The sequence below is a fragment of the Phytophthora sojae genome (assembly GCF_000149755.1).
Source record: "Phytophthora sojae unplaced genomic scaffold PHYSOscaffold_7, whole genome shotgun sequence".
NCBI lineage: Eukaryota > Oomycota > Peronosporomycetes > Peronosporales > Peronosporaceae > Phytophthora > Phytophthora sojae.
The window spans coordinates 3,413,997-3,434,979 of record NW_009258121.1 but is presented as its reverse complement, the minus strand read 5'-3'; the positions used below and the strand labels follow the sequence as shown (position 1 = coordinate 3,434,979).

The 20,983-nt window shown below is 54.9% G+C and overlaps 5 protein-coding genes across 5 annotated transcripts; all 5 read right to left on the bottom strand.

The window, feature by feature from the left end:
• Positions 1 to 427: 427 nt before the first annotated feature.
• PHYSODRAFT_563284 (hypothetical protein) lies at positions 428 to 4,531 on the bottom strand (the record flags this gene model as incomplete). Its single annotated transcript, XM_009534578.1, has 1 exon — positions 428 to 4,531. One exon carries the CDS (start codon positions 4,529 to 4,531, stop codon positions 428 to 430), a length of 4,104 nt encoding a protein of 1,367 aa, XP_009532873.1.
• Positions 4,532 to 5,563: 1,032 nt separating this feature from the next.
• Positions 5,564 to 10,924, bottom strand: PHYSODRAFT_517977 (hypothetical protein; the record flags this gene model as incomplete). Its single annotated transcript, XM_009534577.1, has 3 exons — positions 5,564 to 6,649; positions 6,743 to 7,659; positions 7,723 to 10,924. The coding sequence occupies 3 exons, from the start codon at positions 10,922 to 10,924 to the stop codon at positions 5,564 to 5,566; spliced, it is 5,205 nt and encodes a 1,734-aa protein (XP_009532872.1).
• Positions 10,925 to 11,149: 225 nt separating this feature from the next.
• PHYSODRAFT_248962 (hypothetical protein) lies at positions 11,150 to 12,856 on the bottom strand (the record flags this gene model as incomplete). Its single annotated transcript, XM_009534576.1, has 1 exon — positions 11,150 to 12,856. The coding sequence occupies one exon, from the start codon at positions 12,854 to 12,856 to the stop codon at positions 11,150 to 11,152; it is 1,707 nt and encodes a 568-aa protein (XP_009532871.1).
• Positions 12,857 to 14,202: 1,346 nt separating this feature from the next.
• PHYSODRAFT_446266 (hypothetical protein) lies at positions 14,203 to 16,234 on the bottom strand (the record flags this gene model as incomplete). The annotated part of the gene is made up of 2 exons (XM_009534575.1): positions 14,203 to 14,383; positions 16,032 to 16,234. Coding segments are annotated over 2 exons (384 nt in total), but the record flags the coding sequence as incomplete, so codon positions are not given.
• A 4,003-nt stretch (positions 16,235 to 20,237) lies between these two features.
• PHYSODRAFT_304146 (hypothetical protein) lies at positions 20,238 to 20,639 on the bottom strand (the record flags this gene model as incomplete). The annotated part of the gene is made up of 1 exon (XM_009534574.1): positions 20,238 to 20,639. The coding sequence occupies one exon, from the start codon at positions 20,637 to 20,639 to the stop codon at positions 20,238 to 20,240; it is 402 nt and encodes a 133-aa protein (XP_009532869.1).
• Between the last annotated feature and the right edge of the window lie 344 nt (positions 20,640 to 20,983).

Here is a 20,983-nt window from a genome sequence, read left to right as displayed (position 1 = left end):
CCAATGTTAAGATGACTAAGAAGTATACCTGCTATATTTCTCTGATCCACATGAAAACGCAGTAGACTTCAGAGCGTCTTCAAGGCTGCTACCCTTCCGTACGATGTAGCGTCAAGTCACACGAAGAGGTGGCAGCCTGAAGTTGTTCTGAAGTGCCATGCACTTCGCATTGTCTTGACTCCCAAACGTTCGAATCGCAGGTTGAATCATTGCGCGACGACCCCACCAATCTATTAGCGCAAAATACCAAGGACAACGACACAGTTTTGCTGTGCTAGCAGCACTAACCGGCAGTTTATCATCCGTGCATCAGGACGAGAGTCGACAACTTAGCGATGGCTCGTTATTCTTCACAAGGTTACGTACAGCTTGCAGCGATGATTTCAGCCCCGTTCGACCTTGCATGTATATCCATCCATCTCTAAGCTTACCCATCCTCGCCTGAGTTGTAGCAGACCTTGCATACGCGGACGACGTCGTAGTATCCGAAGTCTGGGAGACTCATGCGGTGGCTCGTGCAGCGACTGCAGAAGACGTAGCCGCAGCAACGGCAGTGATGGCGGTTGCGCAATAGCGCCTTGAACTTCTTCTTGCAGCGCTTGCAGCACGGGGCGTCTTCGTCACGCTCCCACACAGGCTGCGAATTCAGGTAGTTTCCCCCAGATATCACTTTATCTGTTCCAAGCAATGGCGAGCTTCCAGGCGTGAAGTGGCGCGAGTCTCCATCCAATGAACTTGAGTCGCCCAATTCGCCACATATAGCTGAGGCCGACGTTGAGCCCGAGCCAGGCGAAGACGAAGACGACGGCGGTGACGACATTTTCGGGGACGGGTTCCTCAGGCCGTTCGAGCCGCCCAGTCGAACCTTCTTGCTGCTGCTGGGGGAAAGCGTGTCATTTTCGTTGCGCAGCGCTGTTTCTGGGAGGTTGTAGTTGTAGCAGCGGAAGCGCCGCATTGTCTGCTTTGCTGTGTCCTCCTTCGCGTTGACTTGGAGATTTAGCTTCGAAAGTTGAGTCTCGAGGTCACGAAGCTCGCGCTTGAGCTCATCCCGCCGAGAAGGTGAGCTCAAGCGGGCATTGCGTCGGGCTTCACTCACACGAATAGGGTTTGGGAGCGTAGCAGAGCCAACATCCGCAGGCTCATCGATGTCCTTGTCGTGGGAGCCACCTTTCATCTGTGCAACCACGTTGATGAAGGTGTTCTTGAGGCTGTTGCTTCGGGACCGACTCGTAATCGACTTGCGTCGGCGTGGGTTTGGTACATTGTGCGATTGGAACGGTGCTGCTCCCGAAGAAGCAGGACCGGAAGATGCATCTAGGTTCACGCGTTGTAGCATCTGCGCCATCGTCATGTGCTCGCGAGGAGGAGAAGATGCCGCTGCTGCTGCCGCCCTTGCTTGAGCTCCTGCAGTACCCATCGCCACAATGCTAGCCAGATCGTGGAAGTCCAGCGAGGCGGCTGTAGGACGCTTGGACGAGTTATGGCGGGATTCTCCACGAGCGCTTGACATGACTCTATTCCCCTCTGTTTCTTTTGACGGCGTATTTGGTTCATCTAGATACTTCAGGTTCATGCTGCGTGACAACTTTGCAATGTCCGACCGAAGCTGCCCTGCACGTAACTCCAGCTGCTGTTCATTGGTCAAGATAGCGTACAAACGCGATAGATCAGCTTCTTGCTGTCGAATAAGCTGTAGCATCTCAAATTCGCGCTGCTGTAGTCGCATGTGTCCGATAGCCTTCTGGTACTGACTGACCCACAACTGCATGACGCGCACACGGCACACAGGCAGCATTGGCTCCATGTGTGATCCGCTTCCTGCAGATGCATGCACCTCTCCAGCATACAATGGATTCAGAAATTTGTCGGTGGTGGAGCGGATGACATCCCACACACTGACGCTGGCGACGTTCGACAAGAAGAGCCGCCGCTCACATTCCGAGTTCTTCTGAAATGTGCCATACCATGACGAGTAGACAGCTTCAGCAACGGTGGACAGCAGCAATTCGTTGAATTGGAAGTGTGTCGGGAACTGGAGCGTAAGCTGGTACACGGCATCGATAAACTGCAGGAAAATTGGCGAGGTTTGGTCGGAAGTCGGGTGCGAACAGCGCCTGGCGAACATGTGTCCAAATGAGCACCATTCCTTTTCTACGAGCTGGCACAGTCCTGTTAGGGTACGATAATAGGGGTCGAGCATGATTTGCGCCAGCGCAGAAAGCTGCGCCGTTCGATCCCATCCATCGCTGCAGTGAACAAGTACAGCATCACCACGCTCGAGATGTGTCGCTACTTCGCTTGCGCCTTGAAGAATACTGCAGATGTGCTCCAACCAACGACTCTTCTGCACAGCTCCGAAAAAGTTGGAATCGTCCACCTCATAAAGTGCCTGGGCCAGACCAGACAGCGAGTTGCGCACCACATGAATATTGTCGATTCCCATAAACGTGATTGCAGCCATAGGCATCCCATCGCGATCATACTGCTTCACAGACTCGTGCCCTTTTCCAGCAAGAGCATTACTCTTCGCGTTAATCTCTGGTCGCGCGTCAACGATGTGCACAACACTATTCTTCTTGGGCATCGCGTGTTTGGATCGAGCTGCTTGGTCGGCTGGAATAGCTGCGTCTCGGATGGCCCAGATCAACTTCTTGTCCTCTGGGTTAGTGCTGCGAAGCACACCAGTGTTGGGCTGACTGCTTCGGCATAAAGGTGCTCCAGTACGAGGATGAATCCATGTCAGCGCTGGAAATCGATTTTTGCTGCGGAAACCCGCAGCCGCCTTGATGATCTCATCATTCAGACACTCGGGTACCATGAGAAACGCCGGATACGTAGAGCACAGCTGGTACTGCTCATTTAGTTTGCACCGGCGCCAGCGAGGATGGTCAAATGCGCCCTGTCGACGAAATTCAGCCTCCGGGTCGTAGCGAATACGCCGTCTTGCTGCCACAGATCTGTGCCCATAGCCATCCGAGACCAACTTCTTGTCCGACATAGTGTGCGGTAGCTTGGGATAAGCAGATGAGTCACTGTGCTGATGCCCGAACTTGGGCCGCCCCATCGGTCCGCCACTTCCATCTTCACTTGCAAATCCATGCTTCTGATACTTGCTGAAATTTGCCGTAAGCGCTCGAGCCATGGGTGGAGGCAACGACGAGCTACTGTGCTTGGGTGTATAATGAAGTAGATCGTCCTCTAGCTGCATCTCTTCAGCAGTAGCCACGGTGTGATTCAGGTCTGTTGGAGAGCAAAAACTGTTTTCAATGCGCAGCCAATCGATCTCCCGTACAATATTATGCAGCGTCTTGACACGCTTCAGCTCCGCCTCACGTGAAAAGTCCCGTACAGAATCCCGAAGCCGCGAAATCGGCGAGAGCGTCACATGGTAGTGTCCTGCGTCCATATTGTCCAGAATGAGCACCGTGATCGTGTTGTTGTTGCTGCGCTTCTGCTGTTGAATCGACGCCTTCAGGATCTTGCTCACCGGCAGCGTATGCACGTCCTCGTGCAGCAAACCCCTCACTCTCCGGTACGGCACGAACCAAATACGATAGTTAGTCAGCACCAGTGTCGCCAGCACGCCCTGGTTCGACTCGTTCACGTGAAACGTAACCGTGACTTCTTCCACCATGTGCAGCAGCTTCTCGTGCCACGGAAAGAGGCAGTCCTTGGGGGTTCCAGCGTGCATCGCAGTGAGTTCGTCCTGCCTCACCGCCACATCGGGATGCCAGCTCCGTGGCAAGTGGCAGTACGCCTGCTCAAACCGGGGGTTCTGCGGCAAGAATACCTCCTGGATGCTGGTGCCGTACGGGTGATTCACCAGGTACTTGAAGTCCCTCTCCTCGTACTGAATACTGCACAGAATGCGCCCCTGCGCCGCCGAGCCTTTCACGAGCCTGCACCAGATAAACACGGGGTTAATCTCCATGGCCACGTCAAAGGTATCCACCGAGAGCTCCCCGGAGGCCACGGACGCGCGTCCCTTGGTCTCCGCCTGGAGGTACCCCCCGCTAGAGTTAAGCGACCGCGACCGCCGCTGCAAATCCAGCGGGTGCGGGGCGGTCTGCCTCTGCAGCAGTTTGCTGTCACTGCCGTTAAAGTTGTAGCCCGACTCGGTTGTACTGTACGCGTGCATCTGGCGCACGTCCACGCACTTGGAGCCTTTGGCGCGCGCGGGCGGCGCGTCGGTCTGCTGGGCCTGGGCGATGAGGGCCTCGGCGCGCTGGCGCTTGCGCCGCTGGTGCTCCTCCACGAGCGCGCGCCACTCCGGGAAGGGCACGCGCAGCGCGCCGAGCAGGTCGTTCTGCGACAGCTCGTCCTTGTCGAAGACCTCGAGCTCCACGTCCAGCGGGCCGGCGTGCACCAGAGTGATGGTCACGTCGAAGTCCCAGCGCGGGTTGAGCGAGCGCTTGACGCGGTGCGACGCCGCCACCTCCTTGCCGTCGTAGAACACGCGCACGAACGGGTCGCTCTTGCCGTTCATGTCCGCGGCCGCCAGCGCCTCGGCGCGGATGATCTTGAGCAGCATGGGCGCGCCTGCTTTCCTGCTTGGGTCAAGGAGGGAGGGGCTAGAGTGGAGTGCGGAGCGGAGCTGTGGATTGCGTTTGGGGAATGGAGACCTGAACGGGCGCGCCGTGTTCGAGCTCTTGTACCATCGTTGCAGCACCTTTGTGCAAGAATAAAACATAGGATCTGAGTTTTGAGAGGGTCTTGGGTATGGAGTGTGTGAGGTTGGTAGATGGTGTGAATTGGCTCGGTAGTTGTGAGCTGCGAGGTAGATCGCTCTAGTTAGCTGGGTGCTGGCATGTTTGACAAGCATTTAGCTGATGTGGAAGCATGATAGGCGCCATCTTGAGCCGGTAAATGGTTGTGCTGAGGTGAAGAGAGCCTGACGAGTAGTCCTCGTGAAAGTCATATAACTTGTTTATAACTCATAAGGGCGTGTTATGTAGGCCAAATCATTATTGCGTCGTTTTGTTGGCTTGGGGTTGCGTGTTTTTCCTGGTCAAGCGCGCTGTCGTCTGTCGTGGGTATTACGGCTCGCGGAGCTGTTGGTGGATCCCAGAAGCTTCCGGCTTCCTCACGTGCGAGATCAGCGAGCCCTGGTACCCTCGGAGCGTGTGGCGCAGGGATCCGAGCTCCGCTCCCCAGAAGGGAAAGCGTCCAGATCCTTTATGTCGAGGGGTACACTTTGGCTCATTTAAAGGGGTTCAAGTGGAGCGCGCGCAATTCAAACGCGGTCGTTCAACGTATCAATTCGTAGTCGCGCCGCTGCTCAACACAAAGCGCCGCCAACTGGTAAGACACGTAACAAACAACTGCAAGCGAGCAAGCAAGTGTACATGTACCGTATGTGCCAAAAACGACGGCTTCGATTCGATATTCGTTGTCGTTGCATTGTGGGGAGCATTGTACCCACCTACAACTTGATCTTTCAGTAAGTTGTCCGCACGTTCTGGACACTAAAGCAAAACGTCCTTCGGGCGTTCGCTCGCTTCAACACGAACGTCTCCGATGCAACTACAAGTATTAACACAAGTACAACATGCAGCCCTCCGTCTCACTTGCTGCCAGGTCGCGCACCGCCGCCTCCTCCTCCTTTCGGCAGCAGGAACATGTTGAGCACGTCTCGGTTGCTGCCCAGGAACTCGAGCACTTGGCTCTCCACCAACCGCCTTGTGGACGGCTCGAGCGCGCTGCCCCCTCGACCGACGCGCTCCTGCGCCAATGCCATCGCCCCCTTGGTGTCCCCCGTCTCCCTCATGAACGCCGCCGCGTCGTCCGCAATGGCGCGCACGCCGTCGTCCTTGGCCAACAACGTCCGAAGCTTGGCCCGGAACGCCGGGAAGCGGTCGTGGTACAGGGCGCTCGCCCACGGGTGTGCGAAGAACGCCACCCAGTCCTGCACCTTGCCTGCTGCGTAGGAGGCCAGCGCGCTGTTCAGATACGCCTCGTGCAGCCCCACGAGGTTCTGCAGGTCTCGCACGGGCACGGCGCCGTCGCCCAAGTATTCGAGCCGATTCAGCACCCCCACGTCGTCGAAGAGCAGGCACGTGTAGCGCGTCGGTCGGCTGGACGAGGACGCCCCCGTGGCAGGACGCGAGTGGTGCGACGCCATCTCCATCTCGAACGTTTCGCTGCCGATGAGACTCACCTCCTTGCCCCCGCGTGACGCCGTGTTGGTGGACAAGGCTTGAAGCGCCAGCGTGTTGGTGAGCGCCGGGGCGCTGATCTGCACGTAGTGCTTGCCGCCCAAGACCACAGCGCAGCGGACGACGGGGAGCTCCATTTCTGGCGGCGGAACCATTGGGGTCTTTGTTGTTGGTTGCGCGTGGTGGGCAGGCAACGGGTGGACTTCGGAAGGAGCCTCGTAGACTGCCAACGGGTCGAGGAGCTGCAGTAGCGAGCGAGCGAGCAGCTCACCACCTTCGCGGCTGCTGTAGTTCTCGTGCAGTTTGGCAGCGATAAAGCGCCTCGAGAAGCGGCACAAGGAGCCCGCCCCCAGAACGTGCGCGTCCGTCGTGCGCATGTGGCCGTCCACAACGAGGCGTCCGTCGTACACCAGCCCGCTTTCGTTCACGGCACGGAAAATGTCGGCGTCGGCGTCGTTATGCTGGCAGCAGAGCAGCCACGCGCAAGGTACCAGCTCTCCTTCGACCACGTTGGCATCGTTTTCATCGCTGCGCAACGCAGGGTGGTGAGATCCTTTGACGTCTTCGAGAGTTGACAGGGTTCGGACACCTTCCAGTACATCGACATTGCCAGGGGCTGTCTCGATACCAATGATCTTGGTGGCGGCATGAAGCGAGATCCCGTTCATGGCATACTGCTTCTCCATCTCGGAGCGGACGACTGTATCTTCGAAGACGCCGCCTCCGTTGTCTCGAGCTGGTGAGATATGGTGGATGCGACTTGCGTGAACTCCGCGAACAAGCAGCGCCTGGATCACTTGCAACACAAGCAACGACCTGCCGTAGACCAGAATATTGCTCCCAGGCTGTTCCTGATCGTCAGTGAATGTCTTCTGCAGCGCTGCGTGAAGTTTTTGAGCTGTCGGTAAGTCGCCCAAGGCCATCATTTGCTTCGGAATGACAGGTGGGTAGTACGTCGCACTTGTCACGTTGCCTCCAGCTGCCACCAAGTCTTCATCCACGAATCGAGGCAGGCGTCCAAGCGCTGTGCATGTACCATCCTGTAGACCCGTGGTGAGCGCTAAGTAGTCGTACGGAATACACGATCCGTCCTGAAGAACCACAGCTCGAGTCTCACGGTCTACACGCACCATTCGGCTCTCGACAACACGCACGTGAGTTCGCAGGCTATACTGTTCAAGCTCCACAGCTGTGAAGGAGCTTTTGCGAGCAAAGTCCGAGGCTCGAGGCGTCATTGTGTCGTCTTCACCTTCATCCATGGGCGCCACAGTCAGACCATGCGGAGAAATGAGCGTGAGGTTGGAGAAGTGCAAGTACGGAGTCGCCAGAAGTCGAGCCAAGCAACTCAGCGCCGCGTCCGAGGCCCCCACAAGCACCACACGCTGGTTGATGGTCATCTTCGGCTCGGACAGCAGTCGTTTCGGCAGCACGAACAGCGCGAACGCAGCGCAAACTGAAGCTCGTCGTATCCGCTCTCGTTCGTCCTTCACGTCGTCGCCGACTTCTTCGTCTGGTGCAGTATCTCGAGTAGCAGATCGCAGCGTTTTGGCCGCGCTAGTGTGGACACCTCGTCGAGGAGGAGCAAGCACAAACTCCTCGAGTGCAGCACTAAACGATATTTGAGCTGGTAGATTTGTCGTCTTCGATCCAAGCCCCGTCGGTACCTGGTAGATAAGGCACGTCTTGCGGAAATGACGCATCAACTCGAGCAGCACGTAGCGCGAGCAAGACGCAAAGATCGGGTTGAGGACCAGGTGACGAACGAAAGCCAAATCCTTCGCGCGGTGGAACTCCATGCGCGCCACGCGGTCGATGTCGAAGTGGTGCGGCAACAAGCTCGCTACCTCAGGTTGACGAGCAAGCGCTGCTAGTCCGACGACGTGGCCGTTTGCACGTACAAGGAAGACTGCACGTCGTGGGGAGTCTTCCAAGTCGATTTCTGCTTCTTCGTTCGCCAGAGCAAGCTCTTGATCCAGCGACTGGCGAGTAGGTCGATCGAGCCCTGCCGTCAATGGGGCCAACTCCGCTTCATCCTCTTTGGGACTGCCGCCGCTCGGTAGAAAGCGCTGAATCTCAAGCTGAACGGGGCGGAGCACGCTACGACCGTCACTTGTGCGGGGACAGAAGAAGGAGATGGCGTCTCGATGCAGCACATAGAGCGCGTGCGTGAAGGCACTTGCAGGCTGAGCTGTTATCCGCGAGAAGAACGCGAGGCACGGAGGTTCCCGTGCGTGCGTAGGCAACGTGAGCAGGCAGTAGTCGCGGTTCGGGAACGTCGCGAACGCAGCCACGAGGAGATCCGCAGACGCCGAGCGCTCGAACGCATCGTCACCCACGCAGAACAGCGTGATGGCGAAGCAGTTCGAGTGCGCTTCAGCTCTTGTCAGCTTCGAGAGGCTCTCAGCGCCAGTGCGCTGCAGGACGCGAGCTTCCACCTCAGCACCACGCTGGAAGGTCGGAGCGATAAACGCCTGGGCGATCAAAGTTGCTGGCTGCAGGCCGTCAGCACGAACAATCTGCACAGTAGCGCCGTTCTCGCCTCGATAAGCCTCAAAAGCAGCCAGCACGCCGTCGCTGTGCGCGTGAAATTCTTGCAGCCGCGTTCGTAGCGTTTCTTCGGTGTCATCACTGCGCTGGATAACGCGCGCCTGCACTTCTGGAGGCGGCGGATTGAACTCAACGTGATACGTTTTGCCAGTTTCTGGGTCGACGCGACGTCCTGCAATGCGGCGGATGACTTCTTCGTCAGGAACGTCCAGTACTAGTACACAGTCAGGAGCAGCTTTGCCACCACGCGCTGCCAATAAAGCATCAGCCTGCGTCGAGGTGCGTGGGAACCCATCGAGTAGCCATCCTCGGCTTTCGCAGTCCGGTTGGGTGATCCGATCTAGCACCACGTCGACAATCAGCTCGTCCGGCACGAGCTGGCCGCCGTCCATGAAACTTTGAGCTTGCATACCCAGCGGAGACTTGTCGCGGATAGCTTGGCGCAAGATATCACCCGTCGAGAGATGGACGACACCCAGCAGAGCTACAAGTTGCTCGCATTGAGTGCCTTTGCCGCCTGCGGGTGGACCCGAGATCACCAGGTTTGGCGGGGCAAGTTCACCGCGATTTATCAGTAAACGTACCTTCTGCGCTGTCTTGACTGCGCGGGTTTGCTCGATAATGTGCTGCGCCACTGCGTGCTTCGACTGGAGCCCGTTCACTGACACCACCTTCGATGCTACTGCACCAGGACTTGGGGCAATGCTGAAGGTGGAGAGAACAGAGCCTAAATGCTGGTGAAACGTAGCGAGGCGGTGGCGAATTGTAGCTTCCGTGTCATCGCTACGCTGCACAAGGCGAGCGAGCACGTCTTCGTCCTGCGGCGGAGGGTTGAATTCCAGGTGATAGGTCTTGCCTGTTTCCGAGTCCACTCGACGTCCCGCAATGCGTCGAACAACTTCGTCATCAGGAACCTCAAGCGCGATGACGGCGTCAGGGCAGAAGCCAGCGGCTAGTAACGCCTCAGCCTGAGTCGCTGTACGTGGGAATCCGTCCAACAGCCAGCCTCGAGCTTCACAGTCCGGTTGTCCCAGCCGCTCGAGCACCACGTCGACGATCAATTCGTCCGGGACAAGCTGCCCGGAGTCCATGAAGTGCTGAACTTGTAGACCTAATTGGGACCCACAAGCTACAGCCGCTCGTAGTAAGTCGCCCGTTGACAGATGCAGCACGTTGAACGCCTCGACTAGCAGCTCACACTGAGTGCCTTTGCCTCCAGCGGGTGGTCCAGCGATCACGAGTCTGGGCGGAGTGATCTTACTAGCTCGCGGTGCGGTGGCGTTGCTCTTGGCTAGGTCATTGAGCGGCCCCAGAGCGAAGTTGTCTTGCAACGAGGAAACGTCCAGTTGGTCGGAGATTGCGAGCAGCCCTATAGCTCGCCCTTGTCCTGCAGCGTTAGCGCTGCCATTTACCGCTCCATTAGCAGTAGTGGCAGCTTCAGCAATTAGACAGACGTTGTGCTCGTCTTGGTCATGAATGAGCTCGGCGAGGAAGTATTCACCGAAGGCCGAGGACACCGCCTCAGCTTGAGCGGTCAAGATCGGATCCAAGTCGTCGTGATCCTCCACTCTCGCCCGACGCACGTGCACAGAGGGGTAGAAGGCGTCGACTTTGGCTTGGTAGACTGCGAACTGGCCGAAGGTCTTGGCGTTCTTGGCGAACTGCTGCTCGAGTCGCTTCCACTCCAGCATCACAGCTAACGACCCCTTGGGCGCCTCCAGAGGCGTCGAGCGAGTCGGCACCCGCTCGAAAAACTTGGCCAACGCCGGCTCGGTCTCGCCGATAGTCACGTCGTCCGGTAGCACCAGCAGCACGCAGCGCTTGTTCACCAGAGTGGCGAACACCGTGTGCAGCAGGTGTCGGAGCACCGGCGGGCGACTGGCGACGCCTGCAGTTGCTTGTCGCTGGGCGAAGTACGTCAGGAACAGGAACGCTGAGGCCGGTGGGAGCTCAAACTTGTTCTCGAGGAACGCTGGATAGCAGGAGACGTCGTTCAGCTCACCCGACGGCGAGTTGTCGAAGGCTGCGAAGCCCAGAACCCGCTCCGGCCTCGTCGGATCTGTAGCGGTCAGTGCCAGGAACGACGTCTCAATGACGGCTCCGAGCAGCGCTCGACCGAAGTACGACCTGCGAGCATCTTTACTGGGCGAGTCCAGCTCGAGCACCCCGCTCTGGTCGCGGTCTTCGCTGCGCCGGATCGAGTAGAGACCCGCGTGATCCATCTCGGGAGTATCGGATTCCTATCAAGACGCAGACTGCCAAGATATGCAGCAGCAACGAGTGAGTGACCCTTGGTCGCAGCGGCCGGCCGTTCATGGAAGCCTCACACCTATGCAGACGACGATCGGGCATTTTGAAGTCGACGGGGTTGTTGCTCTACCCCGGAGGACAGCTAGCTGTACATTTAGTTTACATTTGGCGAGAGAGAGCTACTGCCATGGGGCTCTCTACGGACGAGGTAGAATCTCCTGGCTGCTGCTCTCGCGCAAGGACCCACGCAGCACTTCGAGCTTGTTGCGCACGTATCCTAACAGTTCGGGGTTTTGCTCCACCAGCTGCTCAAACCGCTTGAAGGTGATGCCAACGCCGCCGTTCTCCGCCTGAGCGTGTGACGCCTGACGCAGCACCGCAGCGACGCTGGTCTCGGGCACGCCGTAGAAGTCGCGCTGGAAGTGCAGCATCTGCTCCAGCTCGGCGGCGTCGATGAGTCCGTTGTTGTCGAGGTCGTAGAGGCGGAAGGCGAACTTGGCCAGCGCGTCGGCTCCTTCGTTGACGCTCTGCGGGTTCAATGCGCGCAGGGCCAAACACAGCTCGCGGAAGTCAATGAGGCCGCTGTCGTCCACGTCCACGAGGTCAAAGAGCTGGTCGACGACCACCGGGTCGTCGGCCGGGAAGAGCTTGCGCAGCTCCTCCATGGACAGTTGGCCGTCCTTGTCCAGGTCGTGCTCGCGGAAGTACTCGACCAGGAGGTCCACATCGTTACGCTTCAATGCCGTGAGAGAGATGACCTCGCCTACGTCAGTGAGCGGCACGACGTGCTTGGTGGCGTAGTCTCCGACGCGCATCAGCATCGCCACGTCCTCGAACGCATGGTTCGTCGTGGGTATTCCCAGCGCCTGCGCCATCACATCGCGGACGTTGTTCGCGTACAGCTGCGGGTCGTTCTGCTCGCGCTGCGACGGGTAGTACGCCGGTAGAATCTCCACCTCCATTCGGTTGTACACTTGACACAGCACGCGCAGCGCCAAGTAGAGTCCGGACACTCCGGGCGGCCAGCTCATGTCGAAGTGCTTGTACGGATACCGCAGCACCACCGGCTGGCACGGGACGCCCGACACGAAGGACCCAACCTTGAACTTGGTCAGCGCCTGCTGGTTCGACGTCGTGCCCTCCGGGAAGACCAGCAGCGGCGGCTTGCTCGGGTCGGCCACGTGCGACGTGATGTCGTTCATGGCGCGCTTGCGTCCGTCCGCCGTGCCGCGGTCGATGAGAATGGGCTGAATCATCTGCACGATGCGGCTGATGAGCGGCAGGTTGGCCACGTCCGTCTTCATGGCGATGCTGGGCGACAGCAGCGTGAAGATGTAGAGGCCGTCGAAGAACGTCAAGTGGTTGCTCACGATCACGCGCGGCATGGTGCGCCGGTCGAAGTTGGGCGGGTACTTGACGGGGATCCAGTAGTACCCGACGAGAAACATGAGCGCGCGCAGTAGAATGGACACGGGGGCGCCCACCACGCGCCGCCAATGCGGCAGCGGCGGCCTCGCTCCCGTGTGCGCGTCCAGCGGCTTGTACCCGATGAGCGCCAAGTGGCTCACGATGGTGAGTAGAATGCCCACGCAGAGCAGCAGCACGACGCGCAGCAACGGCACGCCCAGGAGGCACAGCACCGTCATCTTGCACTTCTCGTACGTGTCCACGGGCGTCGTGTACGTGAAGGGGTTCTGCTTGATGCGGGCGGTGGACGCCCCGCAGGACGACGAGGCCGTCACGTAGGCGCCGGCCGCAGCCGCCTCCGCCTCGGAGGCCGAGATTTTGACGCCCATGTCGATGGCATGGGACAGCGGAGTCTCGAGCGAGTCCAGCGCAGCGTATTCCGGTTCGCGCGACGGCGGCGGGGACGTTGACGCCGTTAGTAAGGCCGTGGAGCTCATTTTAGCCCGCGATTCGACAGGAATAGAGAGCGCCTGAATGCAATCCCAAGGCGGTGCGGTACCGGTATGCGGCGTCGGGCTTCGATCGACGAATGACCGGCGTGATGATGGCCCTGCACTGCAAGGGCTCGGTGCAAGGCCTTGGCCGAGTGGCTGCAGCTTCATTTCAGTATGGCGGAACGTAGCGGATACACATGCTCCGGACTTATCTCCCCACAAGTGGTGTTAAGACGCGGCTATTGCGATGAATGGCTGTCGAAGCGTAGGTAGTGTTTGGATAGATGTAGGTGCGAAGTGATCTGTGGTAGACGATGACCTGCAATACCTTGACTTTTAATTGCATTAGAAATAGAAGGTACTTTTGGATTCACAACAATAGGGTGAGGTACAGTGTACCACTAGTAAAAATGGGTACTGTAGATGAAAAAGGAAAGATCGTCGCAATGAAAAATGACATCAGGACCAGAACCACTGAGCTAGCATTCACGTCTGTTACCGAAGCGAGGATAATTTGCAAGCTCTTCTTTATACGTAGGAGCAACCCCCCTAACCCCAGTCGCCCCTCTTGCTAGGACAAACGGGAGGACAAAATCGGTATTTACTTGATTTCAGTAAAATGTACCACAAATTTTGTCCTAGACGGACGGATTATGGTACTTAAGTACACTATACTTTACTTCCGTGAATTTCGGATTTGTCTAGCATTTTTTCGGTTTGTCCTAGCAAAGTGCCCGACTGGGGTTAACAAAAGCACCAAAAGTGAGTCCGAGAACAATACAACAACAAAAAAAGACAGTAGGCGCCCACAAAACAAAAAAATCATTTGGCTTTTCTGGTAACTGAAAATCGTAATTACTGTATGATAAGTCTATTTTGTACGGAGGCCCATACCCAGGGGTCGGCTAATTGGGCATTTTGAGAACCGTACCCCTTTCAAGTAAAATGGGTAGTCTGAGAGAGCTTTAAATGGGCAGAATCAACAGGAATGTATTGAAATCACTGAAAACCTACAAAGGGGTATTCGCTTGACCATGTAATATGCATGCCAACCATACGCGGCCTAAGTGGACGATGTACGTGGCGCTGACGTACGAAATTGCCTATGCAATCACCGCATCATCCTCGTTCTGATCAACAGAGTTCGCCAGATCGATGAGATCGAAATACTGCCTTGCCTGCAACTCCCCTTCAATGGCGTAATTGCTGAGCGTTGGACGGTGTGGCCCCTTTGTTCTCTTTAGCGTGCTGAAGTCTCCTTCAACGGTATGGGTCCCTGGCGAAATGCTGGCTAGCCCATCAGCAAATGCGTTCAAGACATTGAATCTGTCGAGGACGAGAACCTTCCCCCACGCGTCTCCAAATGGTTCGTCCGAAGCATCGTCAATGCTTCTGCGGACGTCTGTTTTCGTCTTGTAGATGTGGATTAGCTTCTTTCGCTGAGCCCAGATCTCTTGCGTCGTTGCCTCGCCAAAATGTTCGTTTAGCTTGCTCTCATGGGACTCCAGAAGAGCATTGAACTTAGTGTCGCTGCAGGTCACCATATCGATTGGGTAGGTCGGAGGCTCCTCGCGAGTGTCCCTGCTGATGTCCAGTTTGATGCGGGAGGTTCTCTCAATCAGCACAACAATTGCAGCAGCGACAGCTTGACCGAGTGCACACGTGTAGATCTTCATCAAGCCCATTAGGCTCGGCATCGCCATCCTCGTCCCCACCACCTTCTTCGTCTACATTGTCGTGCTCATCCGATCCACGCTGCCCTTCGCCAGACTCCGATTCATCATCTCCGTAGGGCAGCCCCTCACCGTCAGCATACTGCTCACCAGACTACAAGCTTTCAAAAAGTCGCTTTGACGGGAACGAGCACCACTTCAGATGAGTGGCAACCTTCTTGTAATCGACTCTTGGCACTCGATCGTCAGATTCACTCTCAAATTTCAGTTGCAAGAAGCGCACGAATGCGCTTAACGCCTTGTACTGCCCTTTCATCGTGACCGTCTTAAACTACAACTTGCGGAAGCACGCACGTATCTGCTCCGACTGCTCGGATACGACAAAGAGACACAGCCACCAAGCGCTGCTCGACTGGGCGTAACTTTTCTCGTCTTGCAGGCGTACGAGCTGAGCGTAATGTTTCACTAAAACGTGACACGTATCGTGGATTGATTCCCACCGCGTAGATGCATACGTCGGACACAAACCCACGGATAGACGCACTCTCTCGTGTCTCCTTGTGAAAGAGATCTCAGCTCCCAGGCGGCTCCGGAAGTTGACATGCTCGTCGAGTACTCTTAGAAATGCGTCGACGGCCAGATTGAACTGATGACTTCCACACCAGTTCACGACGACGGACGAGTTTCCAAAGTGTTCCGCTGCCCGAACACGAGTCGCAAAACCTTGGTGGCGTCCAAGCATGACAGCTTCTCCGTCGGTTGAAATTCCAACAAGTCGTCGAAGCAGCCCCCTCCCGCCAACATCCTCCAGTACATCGAGCACTAGTTCGGCGTAGTTCTCTCCTGTATGAGCGTCATGACCCATTGGAATTGCTAAGTAGTGGAAGTTGTGTACAGCCCCGTTCAGCCCGAAGGAAACACGCATGTCAAGGTAGCCTTCCTTCTTGTGTGTCGCTCCATCCACCATGAGCGCAAAACCCCATGCCTTGTTGAGAAGCAGCTTCAGCGCTGCAAGATTGAGTGCGACCACACAGCGGACGTATCTGCCCACCAATTTCGGGTCTGGAGCACCGAGCCTCATGTTGCCGATAACTCTACCAAAAGTGCGAAACGTCTTTGCGATTTTACGAAAACTAATTCCCATGTTGACACAATGGAGAACAGTCTCGAACTGGTCGCGATCGCGGATGACAAGGACAGCCTCCTCAGCTTCAGTCTCCAGATAATCATTGGACAGATCCACCTCCCCGATATCATCATCCACGGTTACCAAGCCGTGTGGCTCATCAGCGCGATTGCAAAACAGTCGGCGAATGAGACTTGCGATTCCGCAAGGGACGGAAAAAGAGAAGTCTGGCTGGGAAGGGAGGAAACGGTCGATCACGGTCTGGTGGAAGAAACTGTTGCGTTGCTCCTCATCGTCGATCGACTGGTAAAGCTTCCATTGGGCAGCGTGTTGACTCTCCAAATGCTTCGTTATATGGTCGCGTCGGAATGTCTTGAACATTTTCCAGCCGCTAGGCTTCTTTCGTTGTTTTTTCTGGCCCAGGGTCGCCACAAAACCCGCTCTAGGCTGCGCTTTGTCCTCCTCATCTTCTCTCCCAAACGACTCGCAGAACTTGCAGAGTGCTTCGATGACTTCGGTTCCACTACAGCTGAATGGCCGCACTCCTAGCTCTTTTTCATATTTCGGGAGCCACTTTTGCCGGAGCGTTTTAGTCTTGGGGCAAGGCGAAGTCAACATGTCGTAAATAGAACGCTGGACGCGTTGCACTTTTGCATGACTGGAGGATTTTGCTGTAGCCGATGACGCTGCCGGTTTGTAGCGGCCTTTTGCTCGGCCTTTTCGGCGGCCGTTGGCGGTTGGCGCCATTGATGGTTGTGTTTGGCAGTTCTTGGTAAAACGAAAACTGGGAGAAGCAGGTCGCTTTGTTCGAATTAAAATGGTTGGACACTAAACGGGGAACATACGAAGGAATCTGCAGCATATGAAGGAATCTTGAAGCCCGGGGACGGGTTGGCACAACCGAGAGGCGGTTGCAGCCATTGATATCATCATAACCTCGTTTCCTACGTGAACAAGCTTCTTTCGACAACAATCCGTGTTGCCGCATGCATATCTATCGAGAGCAGACGCCACTTAATAGTGCCCGTGTGCCATGGGCAAACGCCACATAGTAACACAAGCGTATACAAGGTTCCGATGGTAGTCATTATGTTTCACAGCGGGCGCTTCTTAGTTCTCCTGCAGTCGAAACAGCCCTCCAACGATTTGGTGGCCTCCAATGCGGTGTGTTTTGCTTCCTTGGAATTGGGCACTGCTGGGAACCTTAAAAGGGGGTTTCGTCTTTTTCTACACAAAATACCCCATTAGACGACCCCTGCCCATACCCTGTTATCTCTTCGTGCCCGGTTGGTTAGGGCATGTTTTTACATACAAAATTCAAGTCTAAAATAGCGTATGAAAATCCACGGAATATGTGTGCAAAACATGCACTTTTGGAAGAGATGACCTCCCCGTCTTTTTATCACGTATATATAATATTCGCCAATGAAATAGATGTCAACCGTCCATTGCACCTTTTCGTTGCACACGAAAAAATGTATTTTTTCAGATTACCATATCCTGTTGTTTGATGTCTTGGAGCCAATATTAGCTCTTTTTCTACGTTCTTTTCGTCGCTGAATTTGTCTCTTTCTTCGCTTTTCAATGGTATTTTCAGATGTTTCTAACTCCACCTGGATGATTAGATACTATATGCGAATGCAAATTCGCATTCCTCGGGCACGAAGAGATAGCAGCCTTGTTACAGCAACATCAAGATGTGCGAAGGCAAGCATACACTATTTGGCCAATCACAGCTTGTTAGGGGTAGGTTAAAGACATTCTATCTTACGCCCGGAATTTTCCGGTAGTTCTGCATATTATCAATAATACGATATACAAAAAGAAGGATAGAGCGCCATTTATCTGATAGCTAAGTATGTACCAGATATAGCCTCAGAGCGAATAGATAATATAGACTTTGCTCTCGTTTTCATGGAGCACTTAAGCTTCTTCTGGGTCACCATGAGGAGGGCATCACGAGGGCTCGATACCCCCGCGCGAACCGCCAAGAAGCGGTCGCAGAACAAAATGTTCGCGGAGTTCCTTAACTCCATAGAGCTCTCGAAAGTAGATATAGACGACATACATAGAGCTCATAGCAAAGAAGCTAGCCTTCAACGCAAAACATGTACTCACTTCTAACAGCCTTTTCCATTTTCATATAGACAAAGAAAAGTGACAAGGCCCGTGCTGCTGCTGGTTTGCTGACCAAGTCTACAGCGTTGGGTTATTTATCATAAGTGGTGAACATGCTCCAAGAGCGCTACACTATATCGCTAGATGACTACAAAGAACCAAGTTTCGTGAGAAAATGGCAAGTCACATTGAAGAGCGCAACTTGCGCGCCAACGTACAAACTAATGACGCACCTGAGTGCACTATTCAAGAGCTGTGTGTGCTGGTGGAGTTCCTAGTGGCTACGGCAGACGTCGCTACGGGGCTAAATCCTATTGACGACGCCGCCCTACTCACTATGATGTGGTATACTTTTTGTAGAGCTGTTGACACCTGCTTCGCTAAGAAACTGCATTTATCCATGACAGCTTCTGGTGAATTGTTCCTTCACATTGCTAGAATTAAGATTTTAGTGGTACAGGGGGTGTCGATTTATAAGGCTTCAGATAGGCGGCAGCAGTGCATGCTTCATGCATTTGGCTTGCTGTTCATCTGTTACGACTACCCGTCTGAGTACCTTTTCCCGTTGGCACCGAGTTTCACTAACCCTGATTTACCTGGAAACAAGCCGTACTCCCAGGAGGAAGCTGTCTTGTACTGGGGGAACTGTTAGAGGAGGACGGCGACGGTGCTGAACCACCGCAAAAAAGAGAAGAAGCGACCAAATATTGCAAGCTACATTACCGAAGTCATTAGAGATACTTTGAAGGCGATGCCTCCCGCTATCAGCCAGACCGCAATACCCGGGCTCACATACAAGCAGACAAATATGGCTTAGTGACACAATTATCACGCAGATTGGACCATACCAATAGTCATATTCCTATGGTTAAGCGCGGTACCTAGCATGTACAGTTGTAGCTTCCGGGTAAGTATTCGCGCCTGTGCTCTTTTAGATCGACAGCCGAATACGTAGGAGCTGTGCACCGCTCTGATAGATGTGTTCGAAACGCCACCGCTTTGTAGTGTTGGCTGCACGACCAACTCCATCCATGCGACCGGAAGTTCGGTATGCCTCTGGTGAGCCAGGTCGCCTCTATACTGTACAATGTCGCCGCGGTGGAAGCGAAGCATGCGGCGGGCGTGCATCTCCGCTTCAGCACCAAAATGATCCAGGTATACATGTAGAGAAGTGTCGTCCATTAACGCAATCGATATATTTTTATGTACAGCTTGGGCCTGTCTGTTTGACAGCGACACAGCAGCAAGTGCTGCATTGCCGATCTCTTGTCGCCAGCTGTCATTGGCGGCAAAGCTCTCTAGCTGATGAGTTCATGATATCAGCTTGAAGGCCACCGTCCTCCGAATGAACCTCACGGAATATTAGTTCGCAGGTTAGCCCCTCGATCGCAGCCAGCACAGCATCACCCAATTCTGTCGTGATGCTACCTATGACGTAGTCGTCGTTCCAGAACGAGGCAATATAACGACGCGACGGTCGGTTGTTTTTAATGTAGAGTATAATTCAGATGCACTTTCTCTTCATTCAGCGTTCATAACACTACGCCGTAGACAATAGCCAATCGACGATAGTTGCCACAACACTAGGGCACCAATAGTACCGTCACACAGACTTCGCACGCCAGTCCCCTTAAACTGCCGCGGCACCGCCCTCCAACTTTCCAGACACACGTGCCCAGTGTAGACACCTCTTCCGACAGCTGCCCGCGGCGACAGGAAACCTCCACAACATCGGTAGGCAGGCAGCGCGCTTAGGCCGGCCGAAGAAATAAAATCGGAAATGAGCGACCTAACCCCGCGACATTGGGTTCGTTCCACCGCGCCGGGGAATTTTGTTGTGAGCGGCATCCAACCATTTTTTCCAGTCAAATGTGCTCGGCAATTATTCCTGGAAAATCCTAAAGATGCGCGAATTGGTATGTTGGGTCCATTCCGGTCAAGGCAGCAAGTATGCGGCCACATCAGTACCGGAAATTATGGCTTTATTGCAACTGGTCGTACGAAAGCACTAACACGACAAAAAATAAAAAATAATAATTTCGTTACCCCCCTTACAACGGATCGCTTTTCTACTGAAGCAAACCCATACTTCATGTGTTAGGCTTAGCTCCACGGAATCTATCTGTATACAAAGAACGACGAAAATCCGGCGTGACTGACAACCTTCGTTCATAGTTAAGGAGTGTAATACAAAATCCGGCACAGAAAAAAAACATGATTGGCTAAAAGGTTGCGTAACTGATCAAAAGCAAAGCATAGATCCGAATGTTTTCCAAAAAATCTGCATTCGATTCAAATGCTAATCTCAGGTTTCTGAGGAATAGCAGCGTTAAAGCTTCTAATTGCAGGCCTTGAACTGGTTGTACGTCGGGATGGTGGTGGTGGTGGTGGGGCTGAAGATGAAGATGGACCCGTTGCCGCCATCCTGGATCATGGCATCGATGAACGCCTTGGTCAACATTTCGATCTACTCCTGGAAGTCGCCGTTGGCCCACATGGGGTGCTGCTTACTGCCGATAATCACGGGCCGCTCCACCAGGATGCTCGATAATACCAAGTTGAGTGAGACGTTGGCGAACGGGGCCTGGAAACCGCTACGGATCCGCGCCTTCAGCGAGTACACGAGCGACGGGATGAACCTGAATATGCCCGAGTAGCTGAGCGCGTTTACCCGAATAACGGAGGATACGTACGTATTGAAGCTGGAGAGCGTTGAAGCGCAGGCCAAGTTAGCAATATGGCTGGGCGCCGTGTTGAAGTCTTTGGCGGATGGATACCGCAGCTTGCGATACCTTCTCTCACACGGCTCCCAGCAGCGGCTTGGGTACGCCTTCGCATCGAACGCATGCAGCGCTAAACTTTTAGGCATTGCGGAGGGTTCTTAAGTGAAAGTCTGCAGGCAACGAAACCTTAAGAAAAGTGATTAATACAAGGCGACATAAGCTAAGGTAAAAATGATACCTACCATCTAGCCTTAACGTCTACTGCGCTTGTGGCATTGTTGTCGAGACTCGATAGCACGGTTAATTGGCTTTCTGTTTCGCGATGAGCGCCGATTAGGCACGGCTTGGGTACCTGACGGTACTGTTGCTGGGTCCTGCCGAAGTTCCGTTCACTGGGATGGAAGCACTGCCACCGCTACGTTCTCTCGGGGTTCCTTGTTCTCGGACACCATACGCTACACTGAGGCGGGTGAACGCCTAACCACCCAGG